Source organism: Clinocottus analis, unplaced genomic scaffold, assembly GCF_023055335.1.
Source record: "Clinocottus analis isolate CAN_PGR_092001 unplaced genomic scaffold, fCliAna1.0.p SCAF_1, whole genome shotgun sequence".
Lineage (NCBI taxonomy): Eukaryota > Metazoa > Chordata > Actinopteri > Perciformes > Cottidae > Clinocottus > Clinocottus analis.
The window spans coordinates 2,119,579-2,140,000 of NW_027175820.1; the positions used below are offsets into that span (position 1 = coordinate 2,119,579).

Sequence of the window (20,422 nt, forward strand, 5' to 3'; positions counted from 1 at the left end):
TCCTGGCGGACTTAACTTAAGATCTCACCAATATATTGCAACTGTAGATAATATAATTAAGAAACTCTAAGAAACTGAACATGTGACCTCTGTGTTATTACCTGCACGTGTTTGTGTACTTGCTGCTCACTATTGTATTGCAGGATATTATGTAGTATTACATATTGTAATAAATAAATATATGTTCGGCAACTGCAGGCGAGCAATGGTGTGACATTTACGGGGTGAAGTATTTTTCAGTAACGGTATTTATTTCTGCATTGTTTCGGGACCTCCTCTTCTTTTTAGCTTTTTTTTTTTTTTTACAGTTTGCATTTAAGTTGCGTTTTTTGTATAACCGACAGTCGTCGTTAAAAAATTAAAAAAAACACAGCACAATAAGAGCCTCAATGTCAATGTTGTTATTTTTCATATTTTTTCCCGAAAGCCGTGAACGCAGCACAATGCTACGTCAGCTGATTCGCGGGGCAGAGCCCAACAAAACTCACGTGACTGCTGTCAGCACGTGACAATCCGCTCCAGCGCTCCAACATGGCGGCAGCAGCGCAGTAAGTTGTGTTTTCCTGATACCTGACAGCTCGTTAACGGACCGCGACGAGCTTTCATTTTAGTTCATATCGCTGAAAAAGTGTCGGCAGCTTTTACTTTGATTTGCTCGCGAGCGCGTCTGTAAATACAAAACTATCCCGCTGCGTAACAAACATGACGGGAGATGTGTTGCTTTCCTAACAGCCCAAATATATAATACACTTTTAAACTCTTATCTTAACTTTCAGCTGCTTTAACTAAACAGTAGTGATGGGACGATGATACCTCAAGGAGTGTATTGACACACTAAACAAACTGTGTCGCCACTGTATTGATACTGTGTTGGTCACCCAATAGTGACCCCTGCAGTAGTTATAAAATCATTGCAGGTAAAGAAAGTCCTTGTTCGTGTAAATGCTAAAACTGAGTTGGTATGTAAAATATAGCAAATTAGAGTAAAAATTCAGAGTTACAATTTTGTAACTTATGTGCACATTTGTCAACTTAACTGTTAAATCATATGAAATAAAAGACAAAAAAGTGATCAGTTCATGAATTTTTATTGAGAAACAAAAGTTTTTCGAGTGTCTTTGCTCCAAGGCGATTTCTCCTCTTACACACCAGCTCCCCAGCCTTGGAAAATACTCTTTCGCATGGTACAGACGATGATGGTGTGCAGAGAGTTTTAAGTGCAAGTTGATGAAGATGTGGGTATATGTTCTGGTTCCATTTCCAATATTGCAAAGGATCTTGGTTTCTGGGTGTGTTTGTTTGTGCCAGGTAGCGTTGGACTTCAATAATGGAGTCAGCTGTTGCGTTCCTCGTCTTCTGGGTCTCTGCAACCTCCATATCGAAAGTCTTCCAGAGATTGTGCCCTAAAAAAATAGTCAATCATTACTTCATTATCACATGATAAATCATATCACAAAGTGCCACAAAAATGTATTTTCATACCTGAACTGGGTTCTGACCCATGTGAAGAGCTAGGCTCTCCTTCTCTTGGGTCAGGCTCTTGGCTCCTCATTTCTTCTGCACATTCTGACCCTATCTCATGATTACGAGATCAGGATCTCATAATTACATGATGACATGAATAAAGCAACTGTAAGGCTCTTTAACTGACTATCATATGAATCACAGGTCATTCACTTGATAAACTGATAAAGTGATTGCAATGCGCCACCGTAAAAAATAGTATATAAAGGAGAAAAAGATTTACCTTGTTTGGCGTCACGAGATCAAAATTATTCCACACCGGGGAAAACTTCCTAGGACGATCCATGATCAAGCAAAACTCCATCCGACAAACCCACGACATGTTGATACAGTTTGTTTCCTGATAAACACACTTTGGCGCGGCACATCCAAACGACACAGTTCCTGTATCGGTCACGTGATTCTTTCTTAAAGCAATACACGCACCGATACGAGGTTTCCCTCTTGAGCTCTCGGCACAGTGCTGATGCACCAGTGTCGCTCGTCCCATCACTACTAAACAGTTTTACTTGCTTACGTCATGCTTAGCTGCTTTTGAAAGAAGACATTTATTTTCTGCAGTAAATTAATTCCGCTTCAAACCTTTTAGTCACTTATTTATTGCAAAGGGTTTTCAGAGGGTTACGGTACGCAACGTCTCCCGATGCATTGTGGTTAATGTATTTCTGTTAGTGCATCTATATGCGATACAATCGGTTTGTGTTTTAAGTGCAGCATCCAATCAGGAAAATAATCCAAAAATAATAACAGAAGAAAGGAAATTCTGAATTGCATACCAATTTATTATTATTTTAAATAGTATTATAGTCGAATGGTAATGTAGCAGTGTAGGTGCATACAGTATCTGCTACATTTGTGGTAAACATGTATTGAAAACTATGAATTGCTCAACGTCTTGGAAATATGTCAGAAGCACAAAGTAATCAACAAGTTTTATTTCCCTAGTGGTCACGACGAAACCCACGCAGACACGGTGTGATCGTTTCAGATAAGACCAAATCATAAAATCTGCTGTGGTAATCGTAAAGTTGTCCGCAATCACGAGATGATCGTTGACAGAAGTTGGAACAAACATCAGACTCATTTTATGCCATTATGTAACACCAGAAACTCTTTTAATGAGTACCTCACTGACACAATCCTAAAAAAAAAAGTGTTTGCGTCTCTGTGTTTGTGTGTCCCTGAGCTGTTGCAGGTTGTTGCATTGCAGTGGAGGACACGATTGTGTTTACATCCATCAATAAAAACATAATTTACCACCTGACTGGGGCCGATCTCTCCCCACAGCTCCGCAGTACACCCGTAAACTCAGCCAGCCGGCAGTGAATGATACAGAAATCCTTGAGCTATAAAATGCTCCGAGGTTATGGATTAACCTTTGGTATAGTCCAGGCTGAATCAGATATGTCGCGTTTGATATCTTATCAGCAAAAGCCGTGGGGCTAGAGGCCGAGATTTACAACCACGGCCTATCTGTTGCGAGGATGCCTCTCTCTGTGTCTCCGTCTTTATTTGTGTCTTAACTGTTTCTGAAGGCCGGATGCGCCGCTCTTCAGGCTGAAACGTACCAACCGAATCCAGAAGATTTGCCCCCAGAGAGAACTTAAAACATTATGGGTCCCCCTCTCTTTGCTCAGGGGATCAGAAATTACCCGACAGAAATGAGCTGTCGAAGGTTTGACTAGAAATCGTTTTGAATCGTTAAAAATCGAATTAATATCAGCATTACGTCATTTTAGGCTTGGCAGCTTGCGACCGGTCGACCCTAATTTTGACCCCCAGCCAGACTCCTTCAGTTGTCTTTGTCGACCATCTTCTGTTGTTGTGTCCCCGTCCTTTCAGACCCGTCTACTGGCTGGGTAACGAGACCCTGAGGGTGTCCGCCGCGCTGTTCGCCGAGAACCGCCGGCGACTGTGCAACGGGCTGAAGGACAAAGACGGAGTGGCGCCGCAGTCCGTGGTGTTGCTGCAGGGCGGCGAGCAGAAGCAGAGGTTCTGCACGGACACGGACCTCCTTTTCAGACAGGTGAGCAGTCTCTAGTTCCCTCTGGGAGGAGTCCAGAAACTGAGGCTGGGACAGAGGGCAAGGTCTTGCATTTATTTATCCGCCCATCCATCTACGATCCCGCCAAGCCAGCGGTGAGTTTAAATCTTTTAGCATACGCCGTGTCGGTCTTTTCTCCGCTGGTTGTGCCCAAATCCCCAAAGCGATTCGACCTGGCCGCCACAAAACCCTCACCTGGCTTTTTCCCTCAAGTGAAGTCCAGTTCTTAGCTCCTGCGGCGGTGTGTTAATCTCTTCACTTTGCAGAGGAATCGCTCCTGTCTAAGCTTGCGGCTGTAATTGGGTTTTGAACGGAAATCAAAAGGGATGAAAGTCGTGTTTCCAGCTCCACGTTCACCTCTGCGAACCGGTTCCCCGAGGACAGCGTCTCATTTTCTGCTTTTGTCATCGTCTGACCGGAAGTAACTTTCTGTTCCGGCGGACTATTTATTTATTTTTTTTATAATCCCCCCTCACTAAAGCCGATTCTCTCCGTTCTGCAGGAGTCTTTCTTCCACTGGGCCTTCGGAGTAACCGAGCCCGACTGCTTTGGGGCCATTGATGTGGACTCTGGGAAATCTGTCCTTTTTGTTCCCAAACTGCCGGAAAGCTACGCCACTTGGATGGGAGAGTGAGTCGCACTAATCTTCAAAGAGCGGCGAATGCGGCCAACAATCACCACGGGCCGAGAGCTGTAACTCCAGGAAAGGGTCCACAAAGTCTTGTGCAGCCAGTATAAACTTATTATATCGGCGTTTTGTATTTATTGAATACAACCGAGAGACACTTCAGGTCTAATAGTCTGTTTTTAGAGATTTGCGTCTTAAAATACAGAAGTGCAAGTCTTTGTGTTCATTCATTGTTGCGTTTGTGTGTTTTAAATTTATTTATTTTTTACTAGATTTGTCTTTTGCTTCTGTCGACAGGATCTTTCCTAAAGAGCACTTCAAGGAGAAGTATGCTGTGGATGAGGTGCAATACACCTGTGATGTAAGTCTGCCTGCGTGTGTGTGTGTCTGTGTGCATGCGTGTGCGTGCTTGTGTTTTGATGTTCAGTCACCTTTTCATGAGAATGCATTAGTGCATTCGTAGACAGTTTTTTTGCGTTTTTTAAAAGGTGAAATCCATCTTTTTTTTTATTCGAACCTCCCGGATGAGATGGCAGGAACAATACTCAGACGACTGCACATCTGTAGTGAGGAGGGAGCGTCCATGACGCCGATGGCTAATGACTGAGAACACATTGACGATCGTCGGGCTCACACAGAGCATCACGCCGATAAGTTATTTTAGGGATGTTTCAGTTATATCAACCACCAGAAGTCCCCTGAGGACGTGATTTTATTTTTGAGTTTTATTCTAAATCTGTTACCCGCATATTCAGATCTCATCCATTGCAGCTAGCAAATACGTTGCGGCTCAGTCGGTCTATAATTGCCTATTTTGAGAGTTTTGGGAACCGTCATGTTCTGTATATCGGTGTTGACAGGAAGATTCCCCCCGGGGCGCCGCATCGGACGCTTGACGGCTCCGGAGCTATTTTGGAGGTGTGCGTGTTGACAAATCAAAAATAATATAGTTTGACTTTAATAACACGGCTTTCACTGGCCAACGAATCGCGTTAGGAAGTGTGCGCGTGCTTGAAAATGATCACATCATATTTCTGCACTCGTTTCTATATTTACACCGTGACCTTTTGATGACTCACCCTGCTGGCCATATTCCAGATATTTGTACATCTCCACACCCGAGGTGCTGGAGTTAAAGTTAGTTTATATTTACTGTCGATTTAGATTCAATTGTTAATATTACGGCACTCCGCTTACTGTTCAATGTTTATTGTCTAAATATTAAATGTATGCACCTCCTGTCAGGACAAATTCCTTGTATGCAAACGCTCACATGGTTCTGATTCTGATAATTATTCACGGGTTAAGATGCACTAATTATCACTCCAGTCAACAGCCAGTTCATCCATGAAGCGATAGCAGCTCAACACTGCAAGATATTATGAAAAGAACCAACATTAAATTATATGATGATGCCTTTTTGTTTGTTTTTCTTCAGTGATGATCAGTCGCTGGTGTTCATCATTCAGTTGTTAAAGCTGAAGACCTAAAAGGTCGACGACTGCGCTCTCTAACTAATCTTATTCATCATGCATGCAGTTTATTTAAAACTTAACCGTCTTCTAATCAGAAATGGTGGGGAACAAAGTCATATTCATACCTGATGTAAACTGTTGAGGCAACCGCTCATGTTGTTGTTGTTGCAGCTCTTCATTGACTAATTGAATCACTGTTTAACAGTGACACACTTACAACGGCTTTCAAAACGCAATTAATCCGACGTCTCAAAATTAAGCTGCAATTTAGATCCCACGCGTTATGCAGTGGATGTGTAACGAGGTCGATATCAGTCGTCTCAAAGAGAATCACAACGACGCTTCGATCATCACCGGAGTCTCTGTCATCCGACATTTAGGCCGTTGGCAGCGGCGCTCTTGGTTCCGCCATTCAGAGACCGCAGAGACCACGGCGGCGCCGGCGGCCACGGTGACCTTTTCACGCCGCAGACGAAGAGCAGGAGGAAACTGCCGCTCGGCGCCTCGGCTCCCCTCCGCCGTGCGTCTGTGTTTTAATTAATCCCCGTCTGCTTCCTTGCAGGTTGCCGATGTCCTGACCAACCAGAGGCCGGCAGCGCTCCTGACACTGGTATGCAAATGATGTCCCTGCGTTTAATAGAGTGGCATCACTCCTTCCTCCAGAGTTACAGCTAGTTGTGTTGTTTTACGTCGGGTGACTCATCACAGGACAAGTTCTCGTCATTATTGTGAGAGTTTTATCTTTCCGACTGGTCCTCGAACACATGTGTAAACTGTTAAATGGGTTAAAAACCTATTTCCCTGATAACCTGCATTCTGCACAATCACTTTAAAAGATGTCTGATACATAGATTGCGTTTTTTCACAATATGTGTAAAATAAATTATCAGAGACGTTAAATTAGCATTTTTTTATTTCTTATTTATGGCATGGTGACTTCTGCCCGTGATTTGGTCGATTCCATAGAGCTGCAGGACTTAAATATTGCAGTGAGCATCGCGGCCACAGAGAGGAAGCTGTGGCCTGAAAGTGCTTTGGGTTCACAGGGTTGAAAGGTCCGATCTGCCTCCCTCTCTCTCACCTGACCGCACTCGTGTTGAACATACAAATCAATTCCATCAGACGCTTGTTGTGTATTCATCAACTGCTATGAGGCACGGTCTGAGAACATTGACTTCCACCAATTGTACAACTGTCGAGGTGACCCGTCAGTGATGAGTCTTGCACCTGGACACACGGCAGGCGCCTTGACGTTTGAGTACACTTCACCGGCTTGTGTGTTTGTTTTTACTCCACGCAGCGAGGTCAGAATACAGACAGCGGGAGCATCTGCCGCGAAGCCTCCTTTGAAGGAATTAGTGGGTATGTTTAATTGGCGCCACTTTGCATGAACATAATTCTACTTTGTTTTAGGGAGGTTATTGTTTTGTCTCTTATACCCAAGGACACAACAGACTCTCACGCCTACTGCTTGTTTCTGATTAACCCGATTCTGAATGTAATTTAATTAAGCAAACGATCTTGCTTTTGCTTCTTAGTTGTCAATTAATTGCAATGTTACTGTTCTCACCACTCGTGTGTTCTGTTTGTGTACTCAATGTTGACACCATCGACTGACCTCAAACTGCTTTAAATAATGGAAGTATTGTACTGTATACTTTCAAAGTGCGTGTGTATGTATGCAGGTCTATATTATGCATGCATGCATGCATGTATGCATACATACGTGCATGCATGCATATCCATGCATGCATGTATGCATACATACGTGCATGCATATGCATGCATGTATGCATACATACGTGCATGCATGCATATGCATGTATGCATCCACGCATGTATGCATCCACGCATGCATGCACGCATCCACTCGTGCATGCATACAAGCATGCATATGATCGCATATGCATGCATGTATGCATCCACTCATGCATACATACAACTATGTATGCATGCATGCTTGTATCTATGCATGCATAAGTACACACATACATATGCATGCATATAATCACATATGTATGTGATTATATGCATGCATGCATATAATCACATATGTATGTATGTGATGTTGGAACGTGGGAAAGAGGAAACAGTGGAGAAAATTGGAACCGCAGGAACTGACGGATGGAACTGAAGTCTTATTTAATGTTCCTATTTATTTGTTTTCAGCTTCAAAGTGAACAACACTCTTCTGCACCCAGTCATTGTGGAGTGGTGAGTAATTAGACAATAATTGTAAAGATATTATTCAGAAAGCCCACCAGAGATGAGAATTACGGCTCGTCTCGTCTTCCCCAAACATTTCTTCAGATGGCTTTTGCCACTTTTAAAATCATGAACCTTGGCAAATTACAGCTGCCCAGTGAGGTAATTGTGTGTCTGCAATCAGAAACGGAAGCTTTTCTTTTTCTTTCTTTTTTCTTTCTTTTTTTCAGCCTGCACGGATGTAATGGACTTCGTGCTCGCCTGCTCGTCCTTGGCATTAGAGTTTGCACCCTCCAGATGAATTGACATTTTCTGAAATAAGGAGGAATGCTTTTCAGGCACACCTCCTGGGGAGAGAGAGAGTTGATTGAACTCCTCTGTCGCCTCCACTCCGGAGCTCACATGGCTCTTTATAATGAGCTATTCCTTGTATTTTTTTTATTAAACTTTCATTAGTGTTACTATTGGTTACCACCGCCTTGTGTTATTTATTTATTTCGGTTCTTGTAGAAATCCTTTCTGCTACTCTATCAAGTCTCTCAAGGGGCTTTCTGAGCAAAAGTGAATGAGAGATAGTGAAAGACAAGAAAAGCTTCCGCTCCAATATTGTCTTAATGTTTAGATTTAAATCAAACACTATATTGTGTTTTATTGAGCTTCTGACACATTTTCCTGCAGCCCTGCAGCAGTCGATTCCAGACGGATCTCATTTAGACACAATAATCCTGGAATAGATGGAAGACCAACCGTCTATTTCTGTTTTTCATGAAAGTTGAATAATGTATGTTCTGTGGCTGTGCAGACCACAGCGAGAGATGCTCACTGAGCGTTTGTTTCTGTCCTGCAGCCGTTTGACCAAGACCGACATGGAGCTGGAGGTCCTGCGCTACACCAACAGGATCTCCAGTGAAGCCCATAAAATGGTAACGTCCTCCTCGGATAGAAGGGGAGCGTCTGTCGGGGTCGATCCAACTCCAACACCAACGGACGCGTGCCTTCAGTTTTCAAACAATAAAAGAGAGGAGCATGAAATTAAACGGGCAAAGTATGGAAGTATCAAGCAGCTTATTGAGTTTAAAACTCGCCCAAAGGATTTCTGAAGGCTATAAACTGTTTAAACGCTATCGATTTTAACTTCACTAGAAGCTTGCAGGGTGGCAGCCATTAACAGAGATAGCCTTTGACCAATAAGCTGCAACATTAAAGCAATATTTTACTCCTGCACAGGGTTTGAATGAATAACCTCCGCAGGGCTCGCAGGAGCAGTTACCTCTCAATGTTATCGGTCCTCTGAAGTCACCACCAGCGTTCAATATTGTGCTACACCTGTTGTTACGAGTGTGATCGCTTTCAGCCGTGTGTGTGTGTGCTTTTTCACAAGGCGCCACCTCTGGCAGAGTTTCAGGGATAATCTTCCCCTGGAGGTGTGCGGTTAAAAAAAACTAAAAATGCTCCCCCAAATCAGCAAAAGCTCGAGGGCTCTGCCTCTTTCTGTCTGTTTATTTTGGTAAATCCTGCAGACGACGCTTGAGGAAATGATCCTCAACTCATTCTAAAGCGTCTTATGAACCAATGAGGACGGAAAAGAAACTTGTGAGAAAAGCTCATGAAGTTGTTTATTAGAAGAAGAAAAAGTCACCGACTTGTTGCTGTTTTGCATTGAGTGCTAATTGAGAGCATTTTTCCCAAAAATATATCTCTATATCTATATATATCCCATTGTTTTTGTGCAGATCATGAAGAATGTGAAACCTGGACAGAAGGAATATGAAATGGAGAGGTAGGTGCTGCTTGTTTGCCAGACGTGTGAACTCACTCTAATACACTGCAAGACATGAAGAAACACAGATAACCGTCCAGCGTGATCTGTTCTATCAGAAGCGCTTGTTCTTTCCAATCTTAGATACGCTGTTAGCAACAAATGCTAAGGTTAGCACAGCTAGCCGATTGGCGTGCGAGTCGGTAACGTCTCGGTCCACCGAGGCCAAAACTTTGTCTGCCGCCTTCTTGTGGGGTTCCTCAAAGCTCCATGTTGGGCCCGATCCTCTTCTCATTGTGGACGGTGCCCGCGGGGTCAATGTTTAAGAAAAAAAAAGAATTTAAATATTAAACTATTTAAATGCTACAAACACTTGGATGGATTTAAAGTTCCTCAATGTGAATGGAAACGAGACTGAGATCCAGATGTTGGATGCTTCGACCTCCTTAGCCTTTTGTGGCTTCTCGCAATCAACGTTTTGTTCTCGTATAACTCGGCTGATTTTTTACAGCTCCTTTAAAATTGATGAACGAATAAATTCAGTTTATTTTTTCTAGTCACGACACTCGGACACGGTGAAGTCTCTCTGAAGAGACATCAAGAGAGTTATTCATGTGTGTTTTAGCTCTTTGATTAGACTACCGTCACATGTAAGTGGGTATAAAACAGCCGTCTCTTTGTCGTCTTCATGCTGGACAACGAGGTCACACATCATGAGTAATGGCCGCCACCCAACCGCTTCCTGTGTGAGGATTCATTGTCGGTTGTGTTGCGTCTCCATTGCTGTGAATATCTTTTACTACCATCAGGTGTGCCGCTCAAACTGTACTTACCGCCGAGCTGGGAGCAAAATAATTCATTTACATGTTTTTCCTTTATTTATATTCATGTTATTTTTAGTTTGGATATTTTAGTAACACATATTTTAATATATTTATTATGTCTCAAAGCAGCTGTCTTGATGGTTATTCTGCGTTGGCTGTGTAAGAAGCACCAGGACTCGACGTCTTACACGGCTTTGTCCAGATCCATCAACATGTTTAATGAGCTCAGACACGATGCAAAGAACCAGCGCTGAGTTCATGTTTAAAAAGCCTGCAGTCAGGCAGAGGGCAGTGAGCGGCCTTCAACCGATTCACGTGTTCTCTGATCTTTGCTGATATTCACTTTCAGCAAAGAAACTGGTTTGCCCTGACAGACTTTCTCCTCTTCTTCGTTGCAGCCTCTTCCAGCACTACTGCTACACGAAGGGAGGGATGCGTCACACCTCGTACACCTGTATCTGTGGAACGTAAGGCTTTCTACATTAGATTTCTAACGATCTGCAGAGTTCAGCATGCAGAAGAAGCTGCAGGGTGACTGTCGGAAAGCTGCTTCATTAAGGAAGACGACTTTTCAGACCATGTCGCTAATCAAGCTTTGGCCTTTTGTCTTAAAGACCATGTGCAATGACTCCAGGGGGATTAGGGGTTAGTAGATTTCAAATTAAGAGGACTGGATCATGACGGTGATTCTTCTGTCTGGGCTTTTCTATTCCACAGGTTTAAATGATGAAAAGTTCAAAGATATTCTTTTATAGTGTTTTCAATTGACATACTGTGTTTTTTTAATTATTTCTTTTCACATCAGGGGCAATAATTCCTCCATTCTTCACTACGGTCATGCCGGTGCTCCCAATGAGAAGACGATCATGGCCGGTGACATGTGGTGAGTCGCTGTCAGCTGTTTTTTTTAAATGCCAGCACCTCCTAAAACCGGCTGGGAACTCTCCACCTCTGCAGGGTCTCCTGAAGGTGGAGCTGTTGAAGTGCCACCAAGGGGCATCCTCACTGCTCTGTCTCATGTGTGATCGCCAGCATCTGTCTCAGTTGGACAGTAGACGATTTAAAAAGCACTTTAGACACAAACCCAAAGCACTCGTGTGTATGTATAGAGATACTTTGGCTGAATCAGTCGTGAAATATTGTCCCCTGCAGTCTGTTCGACATGGGCGGCGAGTACTACTGCTACTCCTCGGACATCACATGCTCCTTCCCGGCCAACGGCAAGTTCACTCCCGACCAGAAGGCCGTCTACGAGGCCGTGCTCAAATCCTCCCGAACCGTCATGGCGGCCATCAGACCAGGTTACCGTCCTCTTAGTCTTTAAGCTATCGAGTACACTTCACTGGCAAAACAGTAAAGCCAGGAAAAGAAGTTAAAATGTGATATTCTGCCCTCAAAGAAACCAGCAGAGAGTAAACCAGAAAGGATCTTTTGTTGTTTTTCAGTACGGTTACACATTTTAATTGGTGCCATATTTTATTTTTTAATGTATTTCTTTGAAAACCTGATCTTAGTTCCATTCCTAGATTTTCAGAGGCATAATGAGATCAACATGCAAACTTAAAGCTACGACTTTTCCATTCGTGTTGATTTTGGTGTCCCTGTGGATGAAAGTGTTCCCTTTTTATTAGAAATCTCTCATGTCTCTGCTGATCTCTCCTCTGAGCTGAGGGACTTTTTGGTGAACCTGGATGATTTCATGACAAGATGATAAGCTTTAAGAATAACGACATATAGACAGGCCGACTGTCTGGTTTACTTCTGTAGGTCATACAGCGGCGTCGGTATCACGTAAACCTCCCGTTCCTCGTTAACGAAGCCTCCTGTGTTGAAGGTGTGAAGTGGACCGACATGCACCGCATGGCGGACCAGATCCACCTGGAGGAGCTGGTGAAGATCGGCATCCTGAGCGGCAGCGTGGAGGACATGCTGAAGGTTCACCTGGGCTCCGTCTTCATGCCCCACGGCCTGGGCCACCTGCTGGGCATCGACGTCCACGATGTGGGCGGGTACCCCGAGGCGAGTGAGACAGAAGACGTCGCATCAGCCGACCTTTTTTTTTTTTTTTTTTTTGGGGACGGTGTTGAAACGATCAGAGTCTCCAGACAGAAGAAGGAAAAACGCATTCCTGTTCCTCCAGTATTGATGCTGTCGTCAATTATTAAGAGAGCGAAACCTAAAGAGGCCAAGCTGCAGGAACAGGTTCAGCGTGAGGGCAGGAGAGAGAGAGAGAGAGAGAGAGAGAGAGAGAGAGAGAGAGAGAGAGAGAGAGAGAGAGAGAGAGAGAGAGAGAGAGAGAGAGAGAGAGAGAGAGAGAGAGAGAGAGAGAGAGAGAGAGAGAGAGAGAGAGAGAGAGAAGATGTTGTTTGAACTATGAACACTGATAATTTGAGGTTGTGGTGGAGGATTTGGAAACAGGGTTCAGCAGCAGAAGGTGTCTGTGTGGGAGGAAGCAGAGCTCAGTCAGTGCAAAGACACGTGACGGGTTTAATAATCTCACATCATTGATCTCTAATCACAGTCTGAACCAGATAGTCTGAGCTGAGCTCGGGGAGCAACGGTGTAATTCATCCCAAAGAAAGAAATGCAGAAGTCAATAATGGTGTGAAGAGGTTGAACTTGTTTCCATTTTTAATAAACCGTCCCGTCGTCCAGGGGGTGGAGCGCATCAATGAGCCGGGACTGCGGAGCCTCCGGATGGGCCGCCTGGTGCAGGAGAGGATGGTCCTCACCGTGGAGCCCGGCATCTACTTCATCAACCACCTGCTGGACCAGGCGCAGGCCAACCCCGCCCAGAGCTGCTTCCTCAACAACCAAGTGCTGGCTCGCTTCCGCGGCTTCGGCGGGGTCAGTGTGCTTTACGGTTTTATTTATTACTCTATGCTCCACAGAATGACATCATCGCTATGCTTCCATGTTTTGTGTCCAACTGTGACGCTAAGTATTGGAGTATTGTGTCTTTAGGCATGCAAGTCATGCAAAGATGGTGCTGCAGTGTGTTGCTCGTGTTAGTCTCCTGTAATTGTCACCACCGTGTGCAGGTCCGCATCGAGGATGACATCGCCGTGACGGCGGACGGCATCGAGCTGCTGACCTGCGTCCCGCGCACGGTGGAGGAGATCGAGGCGTTCATGGCCGACGCCGCGAAACCCTTCAGCCCCGTCGTCACCAGCAAGAAGATGTGAACGACGTCATGAATTACTGCAGAGAAACAAGAATAATCTGTCACTCATATTACTCAATTTTATATAGCAGACACACGATCATGTGTGATAATCGTGCCTCCTGAAAGAAATACATTTAATTTTTAAATAATTGTATTCTGGCATGTTTCTTTTTGCAAACATCTGTTTACAAGAAGTGATCAATTTTGTTTCAATAAACATTCTTCATCAATTACGTGCGTTGAGTTTTGCTTTGTACTAAAAAGTAAAGGTTTAAATCCGCTGCTAATATGCCCTATTTTGCTTCCTGGGCCTTGAACGCCTCTGGTTCCACAACAGAGGGGCTTTGCTCCAGAAGATGCACCGACACACAAGTTGTATTTCAGTTTTTTGGCTGGAAAGAAATGCAATGTGGTTCATATCTTGCTGAGGCTTCGTCTGAGTGGTTTTGGCCGTAAGCTTTCCAGAAAGTAGCACCAGTAATGTGGCATCAAGCGAGGGATATAAAAACATTTTCATAACTTGAGGAGCTCTCTCGTCGTATTTATGGTTTATGTTCATATTTGTAGTTGAATTGTGTGATAAACATGTAAAATGGACTTCAATGTTCAAGAAAGGCCAGACGGAGCAGTTTTTTTTTTTGCAGAGTCACATCAGTGGTTCTGGTATTAATTCATGGGAGTACGAGGAGAGTGAGGAAGACCTCCTGATGAAGAATTCTACCTTCTGTTTTGGGGGCACCTGGGATCAACTTAGGAATCACACGGTAGAAATATGGTGTAAGATGAACAAATTATTAGTAATTTTGTTTATTAAAAAAGATCTCAAGGACACTCCTCGTTAAAATCAATGGTTGAATACTAGAAATGTAAAAAAAGAAAAAGGCAATTACAGTTTTATTGGGGGCATATATGTTGAGTACTGAAGAAATCTGGTGATTCATTTACACTCTTGATTGGTTTTGGGAAAATAATAAAACATGCAATGTGCTTTTTTTTTACCCTTAGAATAATTTGCATACTTGAGTCATTTTGAGCTTAAACACATGTACAGTACGTATGAATCAGAGGTAAGTTATAGTGCATGGGGGGAAATGTTAGCATACAAAAACACTTGAGAGGTACTGTGTGCAGGTTTACCGAGCTGAAAAAAGGGGCAATATAGTTTATAAATAATACATTTACAATTCATGTAAACATCATATATGCCATACCAGATCAATGTACTATATATACTTATGTACACATTTTGCTCCCCCTATCGGGTCCATCTGCTTCTACCATCCAGCAGGCGGTGGAACGCCGACATCGAGTTCAAAGGCTGTGATTGGTGGAGAAGAAGCAAAGGTTTTTATCCCCACAGCCACCAGCGGCCGACGAACCAGCAACCTCGCTGGGAAGCCACTAAAATAAATAAAGAGGGCCTTTTTCTCTCTCAGTTGCTGCGAGTCTGAAAACCCCTTAAAAAAACAACTTGTATCATTCATTCTGTCATACATACATATCTACACACATATTACACAAGCTGCATTTACGTATCTGCCTGTGCAGGCGGGCGGTGGGGAGTGGTTCGCCATTGTTGTGCCACAAAGAATACAAGTTCCTGTGGATCCATGCTGCAGCATCAGCACCCTTAGAGGGTTTTCACGTGTTTGTTTCTTAGAAAAAAGTGTGAATTAGTCGCCGTCTTCATTTTGATGAGGTTACATATCTTTGGTCAACAAAGTGGGTGTTAAATAGTTGATTATAGGCGAGACTGCATCGACTTCATATGACGTCATGCCACGCATCTGACCGTTTGAAGTGTGGAGAACCAGATTAGAAGATATATTTTCTATTTATAGTCCACCTGAAACAGTTGACAGGCGCTCTCCTCTTCACATCAGGTACTCTGCAGTAGCCAACACAGCTGCGAGCTAACCAGACGGATTCTTTGTATTAAACTCTGCGGTTAAAATCCAGAGTTGTTGTGTTTGTTGCAGGCTCCTCGGCTTGATCTCTCTCCCCCCTCCAGGGCTCTGTTCATCCAGTGAGTGGATCACTGTCCTCCACTACTCTTCGGTATTCCTTTACCCCAACAGCTGCCTCCGAATGCACCAACAGAAATGTTCCTTCTTCAGTTTCCCGCCCTCGGCAGTCAAATCGTTTTGTCCATTTAAAGCCCAGGTCCTGCTGGTCCTCTCCCCTGGCGGATCCAGGAACCTGCGGCGGGTATCGAGTCCGGCCCGCGACGTGGGCGGCCGAGGGGGGAGGGGTGCTATCTGCGACCGCGCTGAATGTGTCTTTGGGACACCCGGGAGCACGACGCACAGCACGTCGTCTTGTAGTAGTCGTACACGCAGAGGCGGGCCTGGACCACCACGTTGCAGTTAAAGTACTTGTCTCTGCAGTTCTCGTCTGAAAGGAAAAGAAACGGGGGTTGATCTTTTATTCTCACGTCCAGCATGGAGCGCAGAACGCTAACGTCACATGTTAAAAGACGACTGACCTGTGCTCGGTACGCAGGGCTCTGGGCTGCAGTCCTCCCTCTCCGCCGGTCTCAGCTGCTCATCGCAGCCCTCGCTGGACAGCGTGTCGTTGGACAGGCAGCGGACCTCCCGCACGCGGAAACCCCCCTCGCATGTCTTCGAACACTGGAAGGACGGAGGTCGGTAGCGTCAGTTACGAAACGCCCGCCTTGAAAAGCGGCCTCCCGCTGACGCCGCTGTTACTTTCTGAATGTTGTGATCTGAATCTCGAAGCCTTTTTGCTTCTCGAGCAAAAAGAAGGATCATTTTTGAAATCTTTACATAGAAAAGATGGAAGCACCATCCACCAGAGAGCGATGGAGATGGAAATGATACAAAACAAGGAAGACTTCCTCAAGAAGACGCTGAGAATAAGCGAAACGTGTAGAAATGAGCCAAGCTGTTATTGACTCGTGTTCCATGTCTGTAAGCTCAATGTGGACTACGATGCAACCGAATAGGATTTCACCTGATTTCCCCGATAGGAGCTCGCAGCGTCTATCGGGCCGTGAATCAGTTAGCGGGAGCAGTAGGGAGGAGATGCCTTGCCTGAGGGGCATCTAAACAGCCAGAGGCCAAAAGGGATTCATATCATACTCACAGCGCTCCATTCAGTGTGGAACCACTTGGCTCCGCAGGCCTTCAGGTTGCAGCTCTGCTGGCCGAGCGGCCGGTCCAGGGACGAGCACTCGTACGGCGGCAAGACGGCGAATCCTTCGTCTGACTTCAGACACACCACCGCCCTCTGCTGGCTGCCTGCGCCGCACTCTGCAGAGCACTGGGTCACACAACAACAACAGCACAGCTCACATGGATTCAATTACACACACACACACACACACACACACACACACACTACTTCCCCCGGTGCGACAGCCTCCGTCTCCTCCTACCTGGCTCCAGGGCCCGGTGAACCACTCGATGCGGTTCTCACAGAGGCCGTTGTTGCAGACCTGAGCGTCCGCGGGCCGCTCGCTGCCGCAGCCCTCCAGCGGCAGGCTGCTGATGTGATTGGTCAGGCAGAGGACTCCCCGCGTCCGCACACCCATCCCACAGTCGGCCGAGCACTGCGGAGGCGACGCTCGTTTTACAATTCACGTCACGAAGGTTGATTTGAAAAAGAAAAAAGTGATTGAACGACTGATTGGCAGGAAATAGTTGCGTTGATCGATCCGAACCATTTTAATTGTTTCTCATTTACAGAGCCGCAGGAGAAGAACCTCGGACTACACCTTTTAAATACATCATCTGGACTTCAAAACAGCTGTTTATTGCTTGAAGACAGATCCGTACAATGACCTAACCACTAATGGTAAATGAATAAAAGTCCCGACGTCGTCACTCCTACCCTGTTGCCCCACTCGGTGTAGAACCAGCTCTTGGCGCAGGATCCCTTGTCGCAGTTCTCCACGTTGATGGGCCGCAGATTCATGTTGCACTCCTCGTCGGGGACGAAGTCGCCCACGTTGCTGACGCAGCGGACCTCTCGCGACCTCTGACCCAGTCCACACGGCACCGAACACTACGGAGACACGGGCCACAGCGGTGAGCGCTGGGGGTCAGTGCTGCTGGAGGGACTGGAATAGCTCGATTTAGTGCAGCGGTGTGTCTCTCTGCTGTAGATCTCCTGTTTGCCCTGCTCCCTCTGTTAACACTCCTTTTGTATCAGAAGACACATGTGTGAGCTGTGAGAGTGACAGAAAAGCCAGAAGCGCGCCTTAAAGCTGAAGATTCAGGTGACAATCCTCTGTAGCTTCATCCCTGAGAGGAACCACATTGTCACATCGTTTTAACGTGAACATTTCCTGCATTGTTATCATGAAAATACAAATATTAAACTGCTTCAATCAAGACAAACCAAGTCTACCAGGTAGTAATGTGTGTGCTATTTAGGGACTTTCTCTTTGAGAGGAGAGTACGCATGTGCCCCAGGATGTTCAACTTTCCTTAAAATGTGTCAAAAAACCTGTTAAACTGCAACGCTTTTGATGTGAACGCAGCATTTCCGTAGAGACAAGTCAGACAGGTGCAATTCAAGCTTCAAGCTGCAAGTTATCTATTAACATGTGCGTAACAAATGCAAAAGCTCCCTCCAAAAATGTGTATTAAATATGTATAAAAAGGGCAAAGCTCGCAAGTACCAAAAATTTGAATGTAAGACATGAAATAGTTCAGTTAAACAAATATAACATATATATCGAATATTTATGGTAGACAGTAATTGCAGAAATGAACAAAATGTAAGCAGGGATGCAGTAACTGTACACACACACACACACACAAGATGCAAAGCTGCCACTCACAGCGGTCCACTCGGAGCGTATCTGCCACTCGCTGCAGATCTTCATCTGGCAGGTGCTGCCGGTCTCGGGCCGCTCCAGGTGTCGGCAGCGGCTCGTGTGGACGTTGAGGGTGCGGTTGGCGTAAACCTGGCGACACAGGACCTGCCGGTGCTGCATGCCCAGGCCGCAGGTCTTACTGCATTCTGACCACTCGCCGATGTCCCAGCTGCCCGGGAGAAAGAAACACACACGAGCTCGGTGTTAGGAGGATATTTCTGAAGGTTTTATGTCGCGTACGCGCGTGGATGTCCATTCTATAAACGCCGTCTGCAAATCTTGTATTTCTACATTTTGAAAGGTTGAGAAAGTTGAGAAAAAGCTCTACGTGTAACACTGCCGAGGACATAATCACGAATAGGCGTTAACATACTTTGCAGACGACACACTCAATGTACCAGGGAGCGTATGCTGTGTAGTGACTTGCATTTTGAGAGGAGAGTCTTTTCAATCCCTTATGATACCAGGATCCTGTGTTATTGATAGAAACTAACAGGGTAGAGGATTAGTTGGGGGAGTTTGAAGTGCAAAAGTGGAAAAAAAAAAAAAAAAACATTTAGCCACTGTGGAGACAGAAATGTCTAAAGGCAATTTTGGAGGAAAAATACAACCATAAGGGATTTCAACATATTAACAGAAGGGAAATGATGTTGAACATGTGACCTTGGGCAAAGACTGCACAATGTGTACTCATCTACACGATATTTATATATGTGCACAAGTGTGAGAACAGACAGGTGTGGCCCCTCACAAGGCCGGGCAGGGCTGCAGGTTGCAGGCCTCCTCCTGGGAAGTCGGTCTGCTGCTGCTGTCGCACGACGCATCGGACACCCGGCCGTGGTTCAGCCGGGAGACGCAGTGAAAGATGGAGCGTCTGAATCCTAGAAATTACACAAAGCTGATCTTTCATTCACGCACTGAATGTGTTCCACGCAACGTCAACTCGAAACATCACCGAGAGACTGACCTTTGCCACAGGAGGCGCTGCACTCTGTGGCGCCAGCGAGTTTCCAGTTGTGCTCTCGCTCGCGTCTCGGTGGCTGCGCGGGGGGAGGCGGGTTGTCGGGGAGGCGAGGGGGTTCCCGCCCGCCGCCGGCTGGACTGAAGCGCTCCTGGTGAGGGTTGCCGTGATGGTCGTAACCCCCCTGTCCATTCACAGCGTTCCCTAAGGCAGAGACGCACGAGTTGTGACCCACGAGGCAACACAGTCATGCGGTGAACGGACGGGTAGACGAGGAGGATTTAGTGGGATGAGCGAGCCGACAAAGTGTGTCTCATCTACCTTCAGGTCTGTGGCTCGGTTGCTGAGGCCCGACTGGTTTCTCGGAGGGGAGGATGAACTCGTAGTGAACACCAGGGTTCGGCTGCTGGAAGATCACCTGAGGCAAAGTAGATGAGATTCAGTAACAATCGTACAGTAATGCTCTGAGAGATGAACGTGTAACGACAAGACCTTAGTGCGCGAAAATCCTCACGTGGCCTTTTTCAAGTCCCAGCATGCCCCATTCAGACAATGTTTTTGGCATAAAATACGTAATTTTTTCATTTTTAAACCAAACAACACAGTTTCGTGACTGAAACTCCTTCCTAACAGGCCAAGACTTTGTTTTATTGTAATTTTCGTTGCAGATTCTGATTCTTTAAGTCCTAATCTTTCCAAAAAGATTTCTTATTGACTGCTCCTGGAGGCATTTTTTAAAAATCTGGCTCATATCACGCTGGATGTTCATAGTTACGATCAAAATATCTTTTAAAAGTGATTTCTTTTTTGCAGATATACATTTTTTTCCCAAGACATTGCTGAAGAAATACATACAATAAACACAAGTATTGTAATTAATTTAGGGTTCTTACGACGACTCAAACAGGGAAAAATAGACGTCTAGAGACAAGATTGGTTAGAGAAGGAGAGACTCTGCTGTGGGCATCTGGAGGCCGGCGTTGATTTGTTACT

General features: G+C 45.2%; 2 protein-coding genes and 1 long non-coding RNA gene across 5 annotated transcripts in view; 1 reads left to right on the forward strand and 2 right to left on the reverse strand.

Annotated features, from left to right (window-relative positions):
• Positions 1–496: 496 nt before the first annotated feature.
• Positions 497–13,858, forward strand: pepd (peptidase D). The gene is made up of 15 exons (XM_068580469.1): positions 497–548; positions 3,367–3,550; positions 4,071–4,198; positions 4,494–4,557; positions 6,234–6,281; positions 6,972–7,033; positions 7,841–7,885; positions 8,724–8,799; positions 9,610–9,656; positions 10,858–10,926; positions 11,265–11,342; positions 11,612–11,760; positions 12,294–12,478; positions 13,115–13,306; positions 13,501–13,858. The coding sequence occupies exons 1-15, from the start codon at positions 532–534 to the stop codon at positions 13,642–13,644; spliced, it is 1,488 nt and encodes a 495-aa protein (XP_068436570.1). The 5' UTR covers positions 497–531; the 3' UTR covers positions 13,645–13,858.
• Positions 1,059–1,977, reverse strand: LOC137784864 (uncharacterized). The gene is made up of 3 exons (XR_011077435.1): positions 1,748–1,977; positions 1,483–1,598; positions 1,059–1,403 (listed from the first exon to the last, which is right to left on the reverse strand). It is a non-coding gene; the product is annotated as an uncharacterized lncRNA (long non-coding RNA).
• Positions 13,859–14,504: 646 nt separating the features above from the next.
• LOC137785336 (thrombospondin type-1 domain-containing protein 4-like) overlaps positions 14,505–20,422 on the reverse strand; it is a 39,653-nt gene continuing 33,735 nt past the window's right edge. For 2 of the 3 annotated variants that reach the window (XM_068576476.1, XM_068576489.1), the window contains 9 exons: positions 19,751–19,847; positions 19,436–19,633; positions 19,220–19,349; positions 18,433–18,637; positions 17,478–17,651; positions 17,023–17,196; positions 16,731–16,907; positions 16,111–16,255; positions 14,505–16,019 (listed from right to left, as the gene is read on the reverse strand). In XM_068576476.1, the coding sequence (XP_068432577.1) occupies positions 15,880–16,019; positions 16,111–16,255; positions 16,731–16,907; positions 17,023–17,196; positions 17,478–17,651; positions 18,433–18,637; positions 19,220–19,349; positions 19,436–19,633; positions 19,751–19,847 (1,440 nt within the window). In that variant the 3' untranslated portion in view covers positions 14,505–15,879. The remainder of the gene's footprint in view (positions 16,020–16,110; positions 16,256–16,730; positions 16,908–17,022; positions 17,197–17,477; positions 17,652–18,432; positions 18,638–19,219; positions 19,350–19,435; positions 19,634–19,750; positions 19,848–20,422) is intronic. The other variant, XR_011077493.1, reaches the window with a different exon arrangement.

Bases quoted from the DNA above. Each gene is read 5' to 3' on its own strand.
- pepd (XM_068580469.1), top strand. The intron at 3,551-4,070 runs GTGAGCAGTCTC...TCCGTTCTGCAG, and splicing joins CGGACCTCCTTTTCAGACAG to GAGTCTTTCTTCCACTGGGC. The intron at 4,558-6,233 runs GTAAGTCTGCCT...GCTTCCTTGCAG, and splicing joins AGGTGCAATACACCTGTGAT to GTTGCCGATGTCCTGACCAA.